At 46.8% G+C, this 21969-nt stretch overlaps 1 protein-coding gene across 1 annotated transcript; it reads right to left on the minus strand.

The window, feature by feature from the left end:
- Positions 1-12242: 12242 nt before the first annotated feature.
- Positions 12243-21208, minus strand: LOC311321640 (cytosolic 5'-nucleotidase 1A-like; the record flags this gene model as incomplete). The annotated part of the gene is made up of 6 exons (XM_084453643.1): positions 12243-14280; positions 14445-14629; positions 17888-18010; positions 18818-18947; positions 20803-20970; positions 21089-21208. 6 exons carry the CDS (start codon positions 21206-21208, stop codon positions 13915-13917), a joined length of 1092 nt encoding a protein of 363 aa, XP_084309769.1. The 3' UTR covers positions 12243-13914.
- Between the last annotated feature and the right edge of the window lie 761 nt (positions 21209-21969).

Consider the following 21969-nt stretch of genomic DNA (forward strand, 5'->3'; position numbering starts at 1 on the left):
TTTTATCGTCCTGTCATTCCTCTTCGTGGTGCTTGGCCATTGTTGTCATAATGGCTCTGTAGTTTATTTAGTGTGTCCCTAAAAGCTTGGTTGTTTCGGCCTAAATATTGCCCACTTATTCGCTCGCTCTCAAATTATTGGCCTTTGTTGATGTGTTTAAAAAAACATCAGTAGCCTAGGCTACTATAGTTTTCCTGTATGTTTGTACATATAAAAGCCAATGCTCAGCGCCCTTCTGGTGTTGTGAAACCCATCAGGGCATGGTTTGAAAGCGCACCCCCCAAAAAAAGTGTAGAAAAACATTTTTGGATAGGATGTGATGCACCAGTCGCTCTACGCCTACATGTGGTTTATTTTCAGTGATTAGACTGACTGTTGACTGGCACAGCTTTATGTGGTGATGGAGAAATTAGCTTAATGTATTGATGCTTTTTTGTGCATGGCTGTAAGCCAGCGCACCTAGTATAGTGTTCGTCCGGTTATCACTCCCTCCCTCTGTTACTGCGGACAATGTTGGCCTGCATTTCTCTGTTGGCACCACAAGAGGCAGTAGTCCCAGCACACCAAAATCAAGAAGGACACCAAAATCAACCCGCCGATCTACACTGCACAAGTAGAGTAGTGGTGAGAGCATTGGACTCCCACCCAGGAGACCGGGGTTCCTGGTGGGGATGACTTTATGTTATCATCAGTGTAACTGCTTTAACCACTGACCGCTACCATTAATGTTATGGAAGCTGCTGCTAGTTGTTGTGAGCTCATGAGCTAACTGGCTATCCCGCTCTTATTGTGCTGGATTAGCATTGGAAGCATTGGAACTGATGTGTCCAGGTGGCAAGACCCATCTTTATTTATCAAACATTACCGTCCTACCAGTCCCGCACAGAAACAAGCCAGCCAACACACATAAGCCAGGCTGGACCTGGCCTGGTTCATATCCTATTACAATAACGCACTCATCAGTTCGACTCCAACACTTCCACACCCCTACCAGCAAAAACGAGTGCTCTGGAGAACTGTTTTAATAACTGCACCATGGCTGGAAATATTCAAATAAACGTGAACCACCCGAATTATGCCTTATGGCTTATGTGAACAAGGCCAACCCAAATAGGCGAGATAGCCTATGTTGCCTGGCAACCATTTAATTCAGAACTATAGCCTATCGCGGAAGATTTTGTAAATACTAAAATGATAAGAATGATCAGTACATAAATGATTGAATGTAACTACTGAGTGTTTTTTGTGAATATATATATGTAGTAACCGTTGTAGAAAAGCAATTGACCACTCGAGGCATTGGGTTACAGGGGATTTACCACAGCTAAGGGGGTTTTGGGCCCTCCGTTATCGTGTCAGGCCTAACAACGCCCCGTAGCTGTGGTAAAATCCCCTGTAACCCACTGCCTCGAGTGGTCAATTGCTTAAATAATTCAGTCACAGCCTGTCATGATTGATGACTGTGATGTCACGGTAAAAAAAGTTCAACTTAACAACACACACACGTACACACACTGGCATAAACACGCACACATACACACACTGACATAAACACACACACTTACATAAACACAGACACATACACACACTGACATAAACACACACACATACACACACTGACAAACACACAGTTATACATACACTGACATACTGTAAATACACACACGTACACACATTGACATAAACACTCACACATACACGCACTGCTATAAACACACACGTTTACTGTACACACACAGAGATAAACACACACACACGTACACAAACTGACAAACACACATGCATACACACACTGACATAAACACACACGCACACAAATGCTCACACGATTGTCTCTCAGACACTTCACCACCCACCCTTTTTCCAAGCAGTTGCTAAGGTGATGGCAAAGACTGCATTTTAATCAGACAATATATTAAGGCACTGTGATTGAGTCCTTTATTATTGAACACACGCGGTGGCTTGGCCTAAGTCTGTCAGACACACTGTTGAAGGAAGTCACAAAGGGCAAGTGTCATCATGTGACAGTAAACAAAGGTGATGAATCATATTAATTTAACACTCATAGTAAGCCTGTGCTGGACACAGTAGAAATAGTAGCAGTTGTAGTAGTAGTACTAGCAATAGTAGCAGTAGACTAGTAGTAGTAGTAGTAGTAGTAGTAGTAGTAGCAGCAGTAGACTTGTAGCAGTAGTAGTAGTAGTAGTAGTAGTAGTAGTAGTAGTAGTAGTAGTTTTAGTAGTAGTAGCAGCAGCAGTAGACTAGTAGTAGTAGTAGTAGTAGAAGAAGTAGCAGCAGTAGACTAGTAGTAGTAGCAGTAGACTAGTAGTAGTAGTGATAGTAGTAATAGTAGTAGTAGTAGCAGCAGCAGCAGGATACTAGTAGTACTGTAGTAGCAGCAGTAGCACTAATAGTAGTAGTAGTAGTAATAGTAGTAGTAGTAGTAATAGTAGTAGTAGTAGTAGTAGTAGTAATAGTAGTAGTAGTAGTAGTAGTAGTAGTAGTAATAGTAGTAGTAGTAGTAGTAGTAATAGTAGTAGTAATAGTAGTAATAGTAGTAGTAGTAGTAATAGTAGTAGTAGTGATAGTAATAGTAGTAATAGTAGTAATAGTAGTAGTAGTAGTAATAGTAGTAATAGTAGTAGTAGTAATAGTAGTAGTAGTAATAGTAGTAGTAGTAGTAGTAGTAATAGTAGTAGTAGCGGCAGCAGTAGTAGTAGTAGTAATAGTAGTAGTAGTAATAGTAGTAGTAGTAATAGTAGTAGTAGTAGTAATAGTAGTAATAGTAGTAGTAGTAATAGTAGTAGTGGTAGTAGTAGTAGTAGTAGTAGTAGTAGTAGTAGTAGTAATAGTAGTAGTAGTAGTAGTAGTAATAGTAGTAGTAGTAGTAGTAGTAGTAGTAGTAATAGTAGTAGTAGCGGCAGCAGTAGTAGTAGTAGTAATAGTAGTAGTAGTAATAGTAGTAGTAGTAGTAGTAGTAGTAGTAGTAGTAATAGTAGTAGTAGTAGTAGTAGTAGTAGTAGTAGTAGTAATAGTAGTAGTAGCGGCAGCAGTAGTAGTAGTAGTAGTAGGAATATCACCACCTGGTACAGGAACAGCAGCTCTCAGGATCGCAAGGCCCTACAGAGAGTGGTACGGTCAGTTGAACATACTTTGGGGGGGCCACTCCCCCACCTTGAAGACATCCACTTGAAGATGCAAGACCAAGGCCAACAGGATCCTGAGAGGCCCCAGCCACACAGGCAACAGACTGTTCTCTCTGCTATGGTCAGGGAAAAGATACCGCACACACACGGCGAGCAGAGACTCAGGAAGAGCGGTTCCTGAATGACTATCTGCCATATATAACTACAGTATACCCAGAGGATCAGGACATCTTGTGTATATAACAGTTGCGGCTGATGACTCAAAAAACTGAGGACAGGAGTAGGGATGTGTATCGTTAGGATTTTATCGATACCGATACTGCTTATCGATACTTAAAGGAGTAGTAAAGGCAAAATGCATGTTTAGCCCTGTTTTAAGGTTACTTATGATCATATACAATGGTTCAGATCAAAACGTTGACAAAACTAGCACTTTTGAGAAAGTCTGATAATTGCTCTACCACCGTTTTGGTCATACAATGGATGTGGATGGGCACCGTGAAAAATCATTCAAAAAACATGTTAAACTCTCAATTTCAAAGACAAGAAACTCACTGAGGTGTTAGTTGGCGTTCTGACATATAATTCGCCATAAAGTAAGATTCTAGTTCATCTGGAAAGGCTTTTTTAAATATTTAGCATAGAACTATTTAGTCGCAGCACATACGTGTGTAAACTTCCGCAAACTAGGTAGCCTAGCAACATAAACAATAACAATAGCTACCGTAAGTAGTTCCGCTTCCTGAATCCCCTCTGCGGATTGATCTACACATCTACAACGGTTGCTTCAATACAAGTCAATGGATTTCATAAAATGATCAATAAAACCCTACAGGATTCATACTTTGCGGCGAATTTGATGTCAGAACACCAACGGACACCAATTACCCCCTCGGTGAGCTTCTTGTCTTTGAAATCCACAGCAGCGAGGCCCCGGGCAGCCTGGGACGGCCGGAGCACCAGGACCCCCAGTCTGCTATGCAGCTCCGCCCAGCAGCGCGGCCAGGAGGCCCTCCAGGCACGACTCAGCAGCTGTGGAGGCCAGGAGAGGCCAACGTTTATATTTAAACCCACCTGAGTGCCTGGACCTGGACTGTTTAACCTATAGTTATCATTTCCTTCTTTTTTGGAGTACTTTCATGAGCACCGGTGGTTGAAGGGATTCCAGCAGCGCTTCAGCCACCTTTATCTCTCTCAGAGTTTGACTGATTGTTAGAACACCAACGGACACCAATTACCCCCTCGGTGAGCTGTGGAGGAGAGAGGCTGAAGGAGGGAGGCTGAAGGAGGGAGGCTGTGGTGAAGGGAGGCTGTGGAGGAGGGAGGCTGTGGAGGAGGGAGGCTGTGGTGGAGGGAGGCTGTGGAGGAGGGAGGCTGTGGAGGAGGGAGGCTGTGGAGGAGGGAGGCTGAAGGAGGGAGGCTGTGGAGGAGGGAGGCTGTGGAGGGAGGCTGTGGAGGGAGGCTGTGGAGGAGGGAGGCTGTGGAGGAGGGAGGCTGAAGGAGGGAGGCTGTGGAGGAGGGAGGCTGAAGGAGGGAGGTTGTGGAGGGAGGGAGGCTGTGGAGGGAGGCTGTGGAGGGAGGCTGTGGAGGAGGGAGGCTGTGGAGGGAGGCTGTGGAGGAGGGAGGCTGTGGAGGAGCCCCAGCAGCCTGGCGATGTCTGGTCCGTCCTGGGAGAGCAGGGAGAGCAGGGAGAGCGTGCTGGCTGGGAGAGCAGGGAGAGCAGGGAGAGCGTGCTGGTCTGGTCCGTCCTGGGAGAGCAGGGAGAGCGTGCTGGCTGTGCTGTTTACAGTGAACCTCTGTCCTGCACTGTTAATTACTCTGCTCTTGCCAAGATTTAAAATCTTAGATTTGGAAATTATTAATTATCTTGTTTTAAAAGTTATTTACTAGTTTCTGTCTTATTCCTACTGTAGATTTGAACCAGCTTATTTTAAGATTTCTTGTCACGTAAAATTATCTTGCTGCACGGACAGATAATTTCACTGGTATTAAGTAATTCCTCCTTAAATTCAGAATGTATTTATTGAATTTTAACTAATGTTTTTTGCAGTGTATTGAGAGTGAATCTCTCTGGGAGGCTGTTCTGTCCTGATTAGAGTGGATCTCTCTAGGAGGCTGTTCTGTCCTGATTAGAGTGGATCTCTCTAGGAGGCTGTTCTGTCCTGATTAGAGTGAATCTCTCTGGGAGGCTGTTCTGTCCTGATTAGAGTGAATCTCTCTGGGAGGCTGTTGTCCTGATTAGAGTGGATCTCTCTAGGAGGCTGTTCTGTCCTGATTAGAGTGAATCTCTCTAGGAGGCTGTTCTGTCCTGATTAGAGTGGATCTCTCTGGGAGGCTGTTCTGTCCTGATTAGAGTGAATCTCTCTGGGAGGCTGTTCTGTCCTGATTAGAGTGAATCTCTCTGGGAGGCTGTTCTGTCCTGATTAGAGTGGATCTCTCTAGGAGGCTGTTCTGTCCTGATTAGAGTGGATCTCTCTAGGAGGCTGTTCTGTCCTGATTAGAGTGGATCTCTCTAGGAGGCTGTTCTGTCCTGATTAGAGTGGATCTCTCTAGGAGGCTGTTCTGTCCTGATTAGAGTGAATCTCTCTGGCAGGGATCTGGTTCTGGGACAGGACTGAGCCCTCTCTCTTCTCTCTAATGGTCAGGTGACTCATGGAATGCCGCATGGGACAGATGTTTAAGTCTTAGAGCTATTCCTGCCCAAACACTGTACCAGACTGCCCCCCCCTCCCACACACACTGTACCAGACTGCCCCCCCCCCTCCCACACACACTGTACCAGACTGCCCCCCCCTCCCACACACACTGTACCAGACTGCCCCCCCTCCCACACACACTGTACCAGACTGCTCCCCCCCACACACTGTACCAGACTGATCCCCCCCACACACACACTGTACCAGACTGCCCCCCCCCCCACACACTGTACCAGACTGATCCCCCCCACACACACACACACACTGTACCAGACTGATCCCCCCCCCCCACACACACACACTGTACCAGACTGATCCCCCCCACACACACTGTACCAGACTGCCCCCCCCACACACACTGTACCAGACTGATCCCCCCCCCCCACACACACACACACACTGTACCAGACTGACCCCCCCCCCCCACACACACACACAGTACCAGACTGACCCCCCCACACACACACAGTACCAGACTGACCCCCCCCCACACACACACACACAGTACCAGACTGACCCCCCCACACACACACAGTACCAGACTGACCCCCCCCCCCACACACACACACAGTACCAGACTGACCCCCCCACACACACTGTACCAGACTGATCCCCCCCCCCCCACACACACACACACACAGTACCAGACTGCCCCCCCACACACACTGTACCAGACTGATCCCCCCCCACACACACACACAATGTACTAGACTGACCCCCCCACACACACTGTACTAGACTGACCCCCCCACACACACACACTGTACTAGACTGACCCCCCCCACACACACACACTGTACTAGACTGACCCCCCCCACACACACATACGTCACATGGCATTATTGGTTAGTAGCATTTTGCCTTTCTTCTTTTTTACATTTTTAAACCAAGAGCTGTTGGCCACAAGTGTGTTAGCTATCTTCCACTAACGCTCAAGAGAGAGGAAGCACAGGATCATTCCTGTTAGTCTGCTTTTGGAGTGAGAGTGCCTTAATTAGACCAGCTATTGAGAGAGTCAGCTATGAAGCCTATTCAGACGTTTCCAGGTCAGTGGCTTCTACAGTGCATTGATCATGCATGCATGCATAGATAGATAGATAGATAGATAGATAGATAGATAGATAGATAGATAGATAGATAGATAGATAGATAGATAGATAGATCTATCTATCTATGCATGATCAATGATATATAGATATCACATTGATCAGATATCACATTGATCATAGATATAGATCATAGACAAATAGATCATAGATAGATAGATCATAGATATCCCATTGATCATAGATAGATCATAGATCATTACAGCTGATGGGGAGAAATAATGTGATGCAGTGTGTGTGTGTGAGAGAGAAAGAGAGAAAGAGAGAGAGAGAGAGAGAGAGAGAGAGAGAGAGAGAGAGGCTAATGGGCTCTAGAGTATGCAAAATAATACATTTTAGATACAGTTATTTTATATTTCATTATTTTATATTTCATTAGAAGTCTGGTAGTGAAGAGAACAGCATGAACATCCGGGACACTGTATTCTAATCAGAGAGCTGGCACTGGGATCTTCATCAATATTCAGGAGATTACATAATGGTGGCAATAACAGCTCTGTGTGAGATTCGCTTTGGCTATTGAGAGGCAGCAGTCAGATACCAATGAGCTACACTTACTGAAATAGAGCAAAGCTATTATGTTGGATGACATTCGAGCGTACCAAGCCCTCCACCCCACTTCCCGGCTAGGCTGCAGCTCAACATTGCTGCACAGCTGATCCACAATGCGTGCTTGTTATAAGACTTGCATAATATGTTATTTATATAGTATTAGATAAAATTACAGTAGTCTTCAGCACAATCACATCTCAAAGGCCGGATCAGAGAGGAGTGCACCTAGCCTCTCCTACATCACATCACCTACTATAGTCCACTGTGGTCTTAGGAAGCCATCTTGAATTTCGTGTATTCAGGCAAGCGGTCGGTTGGGGGGAATAGACCTGGATGTTCCAGTCTCCTGTGTTCTTTTTTTTTTAACTCTGTTGGTTGGTTGGTTGGTTGGTTGGTTGGTTGGTTGGTTGGTTGGTTGAGCGGTTGGTTGGTTGGTTGGTTGGTTGGCTGGTTGGTTGGTTGGTTGGCTGGCTGGTTGGTTGGTTGGCTGGTTGAGCGGTTGGTTGGTTGGTTGAGCGGTTGGTTGGTTGGTTGGTTGGTTGGTTGGTTGGCTGGTTGAGCGGTTGGTTGGTTGGTTGAGCGGTTGGTTGGTTGGTTGGTTGGTTGGCTGGTTAAGCGGTTGGTTGGTTGAGCGGTTGGTTGAGCGGTTGGTTGGTTGAGCGGTTGGTTGGTTGGTTGAGCGGTTGGTTGGTTGGTCGGTCCACAAAAATTTCCACAAAGGTGCATTGCTGCTGTTGTCCACAAAAGCATTGTGGCACCACAGCTCTTACTAAACCACTAATTAGACAGGAGAAGATTCAGCCAGATTGGAAAAGCTTGTAGCCTACTCTATACTGTAGCTCGAACGTGGTCGCAGCTATTGCAAATTTGCGCTTGTTAACTGGAGCTTCCACTATGGAGAACCTGAGCCATGGCTGAGCATATGTCTGCCCCCTGGTGTTGGGCCTCCCATTCTGGCTGCCTGCCTGGTCAATCCAGCCCCCCTGCTGTGGGGGAGGAGTGTCCAGCCAGTAGCAAACACAGGATCCAGAGCTTCTCTCTCCCTCCGCCTCCAGACTATTCTAGATAGAATCAGTCTATCCTGTGATGAATGTCTTTCATCATCTCCTTTCTCTCCCAGGAGGAGGAGGAGGAGAGGGGAGGGATGGTGGTGATGATGATGAGGGAGAGAGGACAGGGAGGAGGATGAGGAGAGGGAGGAAAGGGGAGGAGTAGAGGAGGAGTAGAGGAGGAGGAGGAGGAGAGGGGAGGGATGGTGGTGATGATGAGGAGGAGGAGGGAGAGAGGACAGGGAGGAGGAGGAGGAGAGGGAGGAAAGGGGAGGAGTAGAGGAGGAGGAGGAGAGGAGGAGGAGGAGGAGAGGGGAGGGATGGTGGTGATGATGAGGAGGAGGAGGGAGAGAGGACAGGGAGGAGGATGAGGAGAGGGAGGAAAGGGGAGGAGTAGAAGAGGAGGAGGAGAGGGGAGGAATGGTGGTGATGATGAGGAGGAGGAGGGAGAGAGGACAGGGAGGAGGATGAGGAGAGGGAGGAAAGGGGAGGAGTAGAGGAGGAGGAGGAGAGGAGGAGGGGAGGAGGAGAGGGGAGGGATGGTGGTGATGATGATGAGGAGGAGGGAGAGAGGACAGGGAGGATGAGGAGAGGGAGGAAAGGGGAGGAGTAGAGGAGGAGGAGGAGGAGAGGGGAGGGAGCCTGGTGGGAGAGATGGTCAGGCTGCAGCTGTAGGGAGGTACAGTAATAGTCCTGGAATGGATTCCTACAACAAAGACAGAAGTGTTGATGATTATCGATACTTGTTCCTTGTTCTTCTGATAGTCTGAGCAGAACAGAGCTGATAGAAAGCGATAACAGAGGTGAACCAAATTATCTTCATATAGGGAGGATAGAGCTGCTGCAAGTATCTTAATCCTTGAAACACAAAAGCAATCATCTTTTCCTTTATATACAGTACCAGTTAATGGTATTCTTACTAATTGCCAGTGCATTAATAGGTGATAGCTCCAGGAAACCTCAGCTAAACTCCAAGGGCTCTGTCTTATCAGCCAAACATCTGCTCTTTAAAGAACACAATCAGACAACAGTTCATGTTGGCTTATTGAAGGCTGTTGATCAGATTAAAGGAATATGCTCGTTTTTGACAACCTGGACCTTATTTACGACATATTATAAGAAGTTTGACTCACCCAGATCACTTTTTTGTTGTTCGGAGGCCTGTAGAAGAAATATAAAATCCAGCGCGAGCCAGTATATCCATGTAATGGCGGCGCACGGGGCATAGGGAATGCCGTTTCTCAAAATCCATTTTCGGCCGCTAAACGGTTGTTTTCATCAATCACATTGCATGAATCGACAGTTGATATTCCTCTACGCCAGCCATTGTTGTTTTGGTTCCAAATAAGGGGTCTTGATCCTCTGTAACATGTTCTTTAGAAGCCTCTCCCCCACTTGCTCCAGCACGCATGCGCACAGGCCAGCGCGCAGACTTGCTATTCTCCGTCTGTAGGCTACACTCGCGGCTCACATTCTCTGCGCTACGATCGGATTGTTGGTGCCTAGAATATTGTGTGCAATATGGCTGAATATTTGTCAGATTTAGAGGATCTAGAAAATGAATTAGAATATGACGGACGTCCATATCGTTTTGAGCCAGAGTATACGGACGAAGAGCTCCTTGAAAGGAGGGTGAGGAGACAGAGAGAGGAACAGCTGGCTCGAGAACAAACCGCTGCACGCTCCCGAAGAGATGGTAACTGGTGGTGTTTTTGCCTACATTGTCACCCTATGCCAACAGAGGAGGAATGCATTTGTTGCTCTGAGTGTATTCTAGGCACCAACAATCCGATCGTAGCGCAGAGAATGTGAGCCGCGAGTGTAGCCTACAGACGGAGAATAGCAAGTCTGCGCGCTGGCCTGTGCGCATGCGTGCTGGAGCAAGTGGGGGAGAGGCTTCTAAAGAACATGTTACAGAGGATCAAGACCCCTTATTTGGAACCAAAACAACAATGGCTGGCGTAGAGGAATATCAACTGTCGATTCATGCAATGTGATTGATGAAAACAACCGTTTAGCGGCCGAAAATGGATTTTGAGAAACGGCATTCCCTATGCCCCGTGCGCCGCCATTACATGGATATACTGGCTCGCGCTGGATTTTATATTTCTTCTACAGGCCTCCGAACAACAAAAAAGTGATCTGGGTGAGTCAAACTTCTTATAATATGTCGTAAATAAGGTCCAGGTTGTCAAAAACGAGCATATTCCTTTAAGTTAAACTGGTCTATTTACTTTACATAGGGCTGCAGATGCAGCACAATCTCACATGCAAACATGCATCTCTTAGCTTTTCACAGTGGATGTTCAATAATGTACATCAATAATCCATCCATCCATCCATGCCTCAGATTAGCCAGGGGTCCTTCCACAGAATCTCATAATCCGATGAGAACCATCTAAACTGGATAAGGACCAAGGCATTCAAAACAACGAGAACCAACTAGACTGTTAAGGACCAAGGCATTCAAAACAACGAGAACCAACTAGACTGTTAAGGACCAAGGCATTCTTGAGACAGTGGTGTTGTTTACTCTGGAGTCCAATTAGACACACGCCAAATGCATAACCAGGATAACAAACATGTTTCACAGAGGAGCACGTGAGCAAAGAGTCAATAGGGCAGGATTCACTAAGCCTCTAGAGGCTCTGTGCTATATTGACGTCTATTAAAAACCCACTAAACAACATCAAGCTGTTGTTAAATAAGCGTGCTTTACGTGTGTGATGTGACCTGGATATTATGCTGCACTGGGAATCCTGCTAGCTAATGCTACAGTAGGAAGAATAGAGACCCGCTGACCTCAATACATGTCATTAGCATATGACAGCTTCCTGTCAGCAGAGGGGCTGCCATAGCTCTGCATCTGTGGACTCCTGTGAACACAGGGACATTAGGCTCGTCACACAGTAACGTTATCCCCCTGGGAGAACAGTGTAGCCGAGTGCTCTTACTGTGCAGACACCAGCAAACACAAAAACATCCAGATCGACACATGCCAGACGGATCATATCTGAGATATACAGTAGTATTCTGTAGGCTTACACCATGCATAAATATGTATGACAAAACCTAACAATTTACACAAGGGGCATCCATCGTGCATTCCGTCATACAGCAAATTGTAAAATGCACACCTTACAACCTAGAAAGACATGTAATCTGAACAGCACTTTTCCAGAAATACACACAAACCTAATTATCCTTATCGTGCCTGTAAGAAGTCTCTCACAGAGAGAGCGCCCAGCAACTTTATCCATCTAATCCTTTGTTATTAATTATGTCTGAGGCAAACGGTGCCTCGTCAGTTCTCTTGTTTCAGCACCAGATGTATCCATGGCAACTGCCTCCTGGGCTGAGCTGCTGGAGGGGTGCAGTCTGCTGCCTGGAGACGCTTTTCTGTGACAGTGGGAACTGGAGTGCCCTCGTGTGGCCGCGCCCTGCATGTACATGAACTAGAATCTGAACACAGGACTGAAGGAAAACACAGCTGAGCAGCACCCTAAAATGTGGGGGGAGAAAAAAACTACTAAGTCCCATTTCAATCTTTATTAATGCTCTCTGCAGTGTGCTTATAACAAAGCAGTTCTGCAGTGTGTTTATAATACAGTAATTGCCTTACATTGTGTGTAAAAAATACAGAGAGATGACATGATGACATCAGGGTTAGGAAATTGTAAACAGGTCATAATATTAAAGGAGAATGCTCATTTTTGACAACCTGGACCTTATTTACGGCATATTATAAGACGTTTGACTCACCAAGATAACTTAGGTGTAATTCGGAGGCCTGTAGAAGAAATTTTAAATCCACCGTGAGCCAAGTATATCCATGTAATGGCGGCGGACGGGGCTATGGGAATGCAGCTTCTAAAAAATCTATTTTCTGCCGCGAAAGGGTTGTTTTCATCAATCTGTCTTTATGAATCGCTAGTTGTGCTTACATAGAGCGAGGGCTTGTTGTGGTTTTTCACATGCCTCTGTAATATGATCTTTAGAAACGTCTTTAGAAACGAAATAGCTTCCCCACTTGCTCCAGCACACATGCGCATAGCGCGCAGACTGGCTATTCTCCGTTACGTCTGTAGGCTACACTCACGGCTCACATTCCCTACGCTACGATCCTTTAAGCAAAGTGTCTGACGTTAATAGTCACATTTTTTTAAGTGAGACTTTTACGTTTGTATGCAGCATTAACTTTGAGATTATTTAAATCCACAAATATAAAGTCCCCTTCAATTGATTAATGGAATGGTGTCCACTAAAACAAAATAATCTGTTAAATTTCTTAAAACCTCTCCAAACATGTTTGAGATTGCTATGTAAGTTCAGTTAAGTTCATGGGACAGTGCATATTAATCAACAATGTGTAGATATGCCAGATTTATCCCAAAGGGCTAAATACATAGTAAAGACATTGTACATAGTTTGTCTGTGCACAATAATAGCCTTTAAGACATGGTCTCTACCCTGTAGGTCCTGCCTCTAGACCTACTGTGTAGTCTAGCATACTCAAGCATTCTACCCAGTACAAGCTTCCTCTCTCTGCTCCAAATGCTCCATTACTATGACACAAAGCCATTGTGTTGTTTCCACAATGATGACACTTAAAATGGCACATTCCTATATTAAAGGGTGGTAAAAGGTGATATTGCCTCTATATGGACAGAAACAATAGGGGACACTGGTGCGCACGTGTGTGTGTGTGTGTGAGAGAGAGAGAGAGAAAGAGAGAGACAGAAACACACTGAACACACAAATATCTAACAATTTCAGTTTGTCCACTGAAAAACGTTGATCTGCTGATGGTCACTGTGGGGTTGTTGTGGTTGTGGTACAGTAATCTAACACACACATTCCAAATTGAGAATGAGAACGACTGTTTCATAACATACCTCAAGGCCAAGTAGTGCTGCCAACTATTACATGAATCGTGCCACTGAAGTGCTGTTTCTCTAACAAACCTATGTGAAACACTGTAGGGTGAATATTTAAATACACTTAAAAGTTCTACACTAAAAAGAACAAACAATGAGGATGATGAAGCACTTGAGTGCATTGTGCTATTTTTGTATGAAAAGTGCTTTGTAAATATTATTGTTATCATATCTTAGCCTACATCACTTCTTAGTACCCCATTTTAGTATAAAAGTATTTTTAAGTATATAAAAAGTGTAAAATATTGACAGCGAATTGAAGCATTTACAGTAAGAGGAATAATACATAATCCCAAAAACAAGAAAACTGAGGACACACCACAAGACTGAAAACTACTAAATTGAGGACACACCACAAGACAGAAAAGTGAAAGGTTTGTGGTAGCAAACAAAGGATTTGCATGTGATACATTCCCACCTGTGAGGGTTCACTTCTCCTTAGCAGGCTGCTCTAGAAGTTTGCCCCTGTGGTACTTCTGTCCAATCCCGTACGGCACGTGTGCAGAGATGGTCCCGAGCTCCTTGGCGCCCTCTATGTGGAACATCTGGTCATCGAAGAAGATGTGCGGCCGAATCTTCTGCAGGAGGGGCCCTTTGGGGGCCCCGGCCAGGAAGAGGGCCTCGTCGATCTCCAGGCCCCAGCTCCTCAGTGTCTTCAGGACGCGGGCCCCCGAGCTGGCGGCACTGCGGGCCGTGATCAGGTAGGTGCGGATGGGACAGGTCATGCGCTCGTTCTTAGCGTAGAACTTCCTCTGGAGCTTCCCGAGGGCCTCCAGGAAACACTTCAAAGGACCCTGAGTGAAACAACAGCTGTGAGCGCTTAGCATCTCTGTCCAAAACCAGATCAAACACAGCTTCACTTAATCCAAGCCAAATCTAAATGCTACAAAATGACCTAAGTAACGATTTTTAAGAATACACGTTTAGAGTATTAGAAAGTCGAAACTTAAATATTCACTTGTGCAAGAGGTTTATTTTCAAATTCCTTCTCGTGCTCAAAGAACGTGTCCAGGCCGTGTTTCTTCACGATGATCTCGGACTCGTCTGAAAACAGCACAGCGTCGCCGTCGAACGCCACTTTCAGCGTGGTGTCGCTCAGCTGGGTCTCCACGTCCGGGGCGAACATGGTGGCCGCGGCGATTCCTGCAGGGAGGCGAGGGGAAGTCAGGAGGATACGCTCTGTTTGTCAGCTGGAGAGACCAGCCTCCCTGGAACATGCAAGTCCAGGGTCCATGCAACTGATGAATAGAAACCCATTAAGCCTGCGGTATACCTGCTGTTTAGAAACGCACAGCGTCATAAAGGTGCAGGAGGCGCAGGAGGCGTGTGGTAGCGAGTCATAAAGGCGCAGGAGGCGCGTGGTAGCAAGTCGTAAAGACGCAGGAGGCGTGTGGTAGCGAGTCGTAAAGGCGCAGGAGGCGTGTGGTAGCGAGTCATAAAGACACAGGAGGCGTGAGGTAGCGAGTCATAAAGACGCAGGAGGCGTGTGGTAGCGAGTCATAAAGGCGCAGGAGGCGTGTGGTAGCGAGTCATAAAGACGCAGGAGGCGTGAGGTAGCGAGTCATAAAGGCGCAGGAGGCGTGTGGTAACTAGTCATAAAGGCGCAGGAGGCGTGTGGTAGCGAGTCATAAAGACGCAGGAGGCGTGTGGTAGCGAGTCATAAATGCGCAGGAGGCGTGTGGTAGCGAGTCATAAAGATGCAGGAGGCGTGTGGTAGCGAGTCGTTAAGGCGCAGGAGGCGTGTGGTAGCGAGTCATAAAGACGCAGGAGGCGTGTGGTAGCGAGTCGTTAAGGCGCAGGAGGCGTGTGGTAGCGAGTCGTAAAGGCGCAGGAGGCGCGTGGTAGCGAGTCATAAAGGCACAGGAGGCGTGTGGTAGCGAGTCGTAAAGGCGCAGGAGGCGCGTGGTAGCGAGTCGTAAAGACGCAGGAGGCGCGTGGTAGCGAGTCATAAAGACGCAGGAGGCGTGAGGTAGCGAGTCATAAAGGCGCAGGAGGCGTGTGGTAACTAGTCATAAAGGCGCAGGAGGCGTGTGGTAGCGAGTCGTAAAGGCGCAGGAGGCGTGTGGTAGCGAGTCATAAAGACGCAGGAGGCGTGTGGTAGCGAGTCATAAAGGCGCAGGAGGCGTGTGGTAGCGAGTCATAAAGATGCAGGAGGCGTGTGGTAGCGAGTCGTTAAGGCGCAGGAGGCGTGTGGTAGCGAGTCATAAAGACGCAGGAGGCGTGTGGTAGCGAGTCGTAAAGGCGCAGGAGGCGCGTGGTAGCGAGTCATAAAGGCGCAGGAGGCGTGTGGTAGCGAGTCGTAAAGGCGCAGGAGGCGCGTGGTAGCGAGTCGTAAAGACGCAGGAGGCGCGTGGTAGCGAGTCGTAAAGGCGCAGGAGGCGTGTGGTAGCGAGTCGTAAAAGCGCAGGAGGCGTGTGGAAGCGAGTCGTAAAGACGCAGGAGGCGTGTGGTAGCGAGTCGTAAAGGCGCAGGAGGCGCGTGGTAGCGAGTCGTAAAGACGCAGGAGGCGCGTGGTAGCAAGTCGTAAAGACGCAGGAGGCGCGTGGTAGCGAGTCGTAAAGACGCAGGAGGCGCGTGGTAGCGAGTCATAAAGGCGCAGGAGGCGCGTGGTAGCGAGTCGTAAAGGCGCAGGAGGCGTGAGGTAGCGAGTCATAAAGGCGCAGGAGGCGTGTGGTAACTAGTCATAAAGGCGCAGGAGGCGTGTGGTAGCGAGTCATAAAGACGCAGGAGGCGTGTGGTAGCGAGTCATAAATGCGCAGGAGGCGTGTGGTAGCGAGTCATAAAGATGCAGGAGGCGTGTGGTAGCGAGTCGTTAAGGCGCAGGAGGCGTGTGGTAGCGAGTCATAAAGACGCAGGAGGCGTGTGGTAGCGAGTCGTTAAGGCGCAGGAGGCGCGTGGTAGCGAGTCATAAAGGCACAGGAGGCGTGTGGTAGCGAGTCGTAAAGGCGCAGGAGGCGCGTGGTAGCGAGTCGTAAAGACGCAGGAGGCGCGTGGTAGCGAGTCATAAAGACGCAGGAGGCGTGAGGTAGCGAGTCATAAAGGCGCAGGAGGCGTGTGGTAACTAGTCATAAAGGCGCAGGAGGCGTTTGGTAGCGAGTCGTAAAGGCGCAGGAGGCGTGTGGTAGCGAGTCATAAAGACGCAGGAGGCGTGTGGTAGCGAGTCATAAAGGCGCAGGAGGCGTGTGGTAGCGAGTCATAAAGATGCAGGAGGCGTGTGGTAGCGAGTCGTTAAGGCGCAGGAGGCGTGTGGTAGCGAGTCATAAAGACGCAGGAGGCGTGTGGTAGCGAGTCGTAAAGGCGCAGGAGGCGCGTGGTAGCGAGTCATAAAGGCGCAGGAGGCGTGTGGTAGCGAGTCGTAAAGGCGCAGGAGGCGCGTGGTAGCGAGTCGTAAAGACGCAGGAGGCGCGTGGTAGCGAGTCGTAAAGGCGCAGGAGGCGTGTGGTAGCGAGTCGTAAAAGCGCAGGAGGCGTGTGGAAGCGAGTCGTAAAGACGCAGGAGGCGTGTGGTAGCGAGTCGTAAAGGCGCAGGAGGCGCGTGGTAGCGAGTCGTAAAGACGCAGGAGGCGCGTGGTAGCAAGTCGTAAAGACGCAGGAGGCGCGTGGTAGCGAGTCGTAAAGACGCAGGAGGCGCGTGGTAGCGAGTCATAAAGGCGCAGGAGGCGCGTGGTAGCGAGTCGTAAAGGCGCAGGAGGCGCGTGGTAGCAAGTCGTAAAGGCGCAGGAGGCGTGTGGTAGCGAGTCGTAAAGACACAGGAGGCGCGTGGTAGCGAGTCGTAAAGACGCAGGAGGCGTGTGGTAGCGAGTCGTAAAGGCGCAGGAGGCGTGTGGTAGCGAGTCGTAAAGGCGCAGGAGGCGTGTGGGAGCGAGTCGTAAAGGCGCAGGAGGCTAGGGATGTTAACAATTAATCGACTATCGATTAATTGCCAATAAGAATTTACTAGAGTAAGATTTGGTTACTCGATTAATTGCTTGTTAATGCAACAGATTTTTTTTTTTTGAACTGACGTTATCAACGGGAGTTGCGTGGAATGTAATCATGATTTAGGGTCTGACTGCACATGAGGGCACCACGTCATGAAGGCTAATTGGGATGGCGGGAAATTTCAACGACACAGCGGAAGAAGACACAGAAATGAAGTGAGCAAAGCGCAGTCCAGCGTGGGACGTTCTTATCAATTAATCGACTATTGTTTGCTAAGGTGAACAGTTATCGATTCATGAAATTCCTTGAAATTTGCCACCCTAGCGCGTGGTAGCGAGTCATAGAGATGCAGGAGAAGCGTGGTAGTGAGTCATAAAGACGCGGGAGTCGGGACGCCCGTGGTAGCGAGTCATGAAGGCAGGTATACCGTGGCCAGGCGGAAGTTCCATACCAAACACACCGGTATCACAGCATACCTTACCCTCGTCAATGGCCTCGGTGACCTTCTCCGAATCCTTGGAGAGGTAGAGGTTGGTCATGTAGGCTTTCAGGTAGCCAATTGGGCTTCTTCCTCCAGTCATGCAGAATCTCTCTATAGTTAAATCTGCCAGGAGAAATATCAATCTTATAGTTAAATCTGACAAGGAGTAATATAAATCTTAGTTAAATCTGACAGAAGAAATATCAATCTCTCTAATCTGACAGGAGTAATATCAATCTCTCTTTAGTTAATTCTGACAGGAGTAATATTAATCCCAAAACAATCAGGTTACAAGACAAAGATTATGAGAGATTTAACAGCATCTGTAAGTAGCGTATGTCCCCAGGATAACAGTGCAGCACAGAGCTTGATGTGCCCGCATGATTGATAGTGTTGTGGACCACTTTAGAATAAGCCAGCGTGACATGAGCAGGTGTGGTTGAGCTGAGGTATGAGCAGGGCTACCTTCCGAATCGCATGGGCTACGTCTACTTTTTACTACTAGTACGTACTACAGCTGCCCATAGAAAGTACGTACTCTGCATACAGTATGCATACAATTGGGACGTACCACTTTGTCATAACATTGCACCTTGAAATTTGCCCACATCCGTCATGTCCTTAAAGCGACATTCGTCCACAGCTGTCGCGACTCGGACATGTGACGTAATTGCCGCTGTGCAATGGATTGTGGGTCAGAATAGCCAGAAAAGTCAGCTGGATTGCATACTGCAAAATACAACCGGATGTAGTAGGACATCCTGGAATTTTTGCCATACTGCATGTGGCATACTATGTAGTGGGACATACTTACATCCTTTTTTGGCATACTATATAGTATGGAAGCATGCAATTCTGAACGCAGCCTGGGTGTGGTTGAGCTCAGGTATGAGCAGGTGTGGTTGAGAGCTCAGGTAAAGTGTTTGTTACCGTAGTGATTGATGCTGTTAATGAGGCGCACGCCGACCTGGGCGTGGTTGTTAGTCATCAGGACGATGTCGAAAAGCTCCTCGCTCTCGGGGTAGAGTTCCCTCAGACGAGCGTTCACCGTCATCAACGCCTGTCCACACACGGTGTACACAACCATTTAAAACAATGATGTGAGTCAGGCTTGTAGCAACTATAGGATGTGGTGTCAGACAATTCCAACTCACAACAGTGCACACACTTGCTATTAATCTAGTAACAAGCTAATGTGGGTAACATTCAAAACTGCAGACTACAGGCTTCTTCAACTAGTTAGGATGGGTTCACCTTTCTCAGTAGACACGCAGGACAACTAGGCTACTCTATATACCACTAGGCTACTCTATATACCACTAGGCTACTCTATACTAGGCTACTCTATACTAGGCTACTCTATATACCACTAGGCTACTCTATACTAGGCTACTCTATACTAGGCTACTCTATATACCACTAGGCTACTCTATATACCACTAGGCTACTCTATATACAACTAGGCTACTCTATACTAGGCTACTCTATATACCACTAGGCTACTCTATACTAGGCTACTCTATATACAACTAGGCTACTCTATATACCACTAGGCTACTCTATACTAGGCTACTCTATACTAGGCTACTCTATATACCACTAGGCTACTCTATACTAGGCTACTCTATACTAGGCTACTCTATATACCACTAGGCTACTCTATACTAGGCTAATCTGTACTAGGCTACTCTATATACCACTAGGCTACTCTATACTAGGCTACTCTATATACCACTAGGCTACTCTATATACCACTAGGCTGCTCTATACTAGGCTACTCTATATACTACTAGGCTACTCTATATACAACTAGGCTACTCTATATACCACTAGGCTACTCTATACTAGGCTACTCTATACTAGGCTACTCTATATACCACTAGGCTACTCTATACTAGGCTACTCTATACTAGGCTACTCTATATACCACTAGGCTACTCTTTATACCACTAGGCTACTCTATACTAGGCTACTCTATACACGGCTACTCTATACTAGGCTACTCTATATACCACTAGGCTACTCTATACTAGGCTACTCTATACTAGGCTACTCTATATACTACTAGGCTACTCTATATACCACTAGGCTACTCTATATACCACTAGGCTATTCTATACTAGGCTACTCTATATACCACTAGGCTACTCTATATACCACTAGGCTACTCTATATACAACTAGGCTACTCTATATACAACTAGGCTACTCTATATACCACTAGGCTACTCTATATACCACTAGGCTACTCTATACTAGGCTACTCTATACTAGGCTACTCTATATACTACTAGGCTACTCTATATACCACTAGGCTACTCTATATACCACTAGGCTACTCTATACTAGGCTACTCTATATACCACTAGGCTACTCTATATACCACTAGGCTACTCTATACTAGGCTACTCTATATACCACTAGGCTACTCTATATACCACTAGGCTACTCTATACTAGGCTACTCTATATACCACTAGGCTACTCTATATACCACTAGGCTACTCTATACTAGGCTACTCTATATACCCCTAGGCTACTCTATACTAGGCTAATCTATACTAGGCTACTCTATATACCACTAGGCTACTCTATACTAGGCTACTCTATACTAGGCTACGCTATATACAAGGGAGGCTCTCTCTGAGAGGGATGAGGCAAGCACTTTGACTGGGAACCTGTATCTTTTTTGAAGACATTTTTGTTTCAATAGGAAATTAGTATAATACAATAAAACGTTAAGTAATATTATTACTCCATATGTGGCGTCAGCTGAAATGTGTTTACCCCAATTCCTGACAATATGGCAGTAAAGTCTTATTTGAGAGGAGTATGGTAGCGTAGGGTCAGAAACAATGCACGTTTGAACACAGGCTCAAGGCACTGGAAAGACCGAGGGAGTATGAGTCAAAATTACCTTTACGAAAGGAAAGGCGCTGCCTGGCTGGAGGGGTTCGCTCTCGTGTTCCTGTTGATATTCAACATACTTCTCCAGTCCCTCCTCCTCGTAGATGCGCCTCTCCGCTATCATGTTGAACAGGGTGCGAGACGAGACGGCGATCGTAACCGCATTCACTGGTTTGGGCTAGAGGGGAAATAAGATCGAAAAGTTCGACTAAAAACAAAGCTATCTGTTAAAAAGTAAGAATGCACAATTAATGGATCTGCATTCAGAACATACACTGAACGAATAGAGGACTTACGGGTCTAGGTTTCTTTGTTTTTAAATTGTCAAAAAATGCTTTTGCTGCTGCCCAGTCTTTCTCCTCGCCATCCTCACTCGTTTTGTTTGCTGGTGGGTCTTTAGGCTTGATTTCACTCATACTTTCCGTTGAAAATAAGTCCCAAAGCAGACGCAAGATACGAGTTTGCGGAAATAAAGAACTGGGCTGAGTTGGGCGTGTCCATGACGCTGGACCTCATGAAAACGTGAATAGCTGAAGAGGCCAGCTCCGCCCAGGAATGCATGAGTCAGAGCACCAGAGTTGGGCAAGGTAGTAAACTAACTTACTACTGTCTCTAAATTGTAATTAGATAATAATTAAACAAAGCCCCAGGCCCTGTTTAGCATTGGATTTTATATGTCATATTTGTCTATCCTTGCCCCTCTACTCCTGCGGATGTTAAACCTCTCAAAAGACACCTCTGTACTGCCTGACTCGCTCTACCAGGCAAATATAGCTGTCCTACTCAAGAAAGATAGGGTCCCTTTAAAGTTGTCCTCCTACCGCCCCATATTGCTTCAAATGGAAACGAAGATCCTGAGCAGTGTTGTCAAACAGGCTGAGTAAATACGTTTCTAAACTAATACACCCGGATCAGTCAGGGTTTATCCCCGGCCGTCACATTTACTACAATCTTCGCCGTCTTTTCAATATAATGTATCATGATCACAAAGAGGAATGTATAGTTATTGCCTTAGACGCCGAAAAGGCATTTGATAATATAGAATGGAAATTCATGCTATCCACCTTAAAGGACAATGCTCGTTTTTGACAACCTGAACCTTATTTACGACATATTATAAGACGTTTGACTCACTGAGATCACTTTGGTGTAGTTCGGAGGCCTGTAGAAGAAATTT

This window comes from Borostomias antarcticus (genome assembly GCF_949987555.1).
Source record: "Borostomias antarcticus genome assembly, chromosome: 19".
Classification (NCBI taxonomy): Eukaryota; Metazoa; Chordata; class Actinopteri; order Stomiiformes; family Stomiidae; genus Borostomias; species Borostomias antarcticus.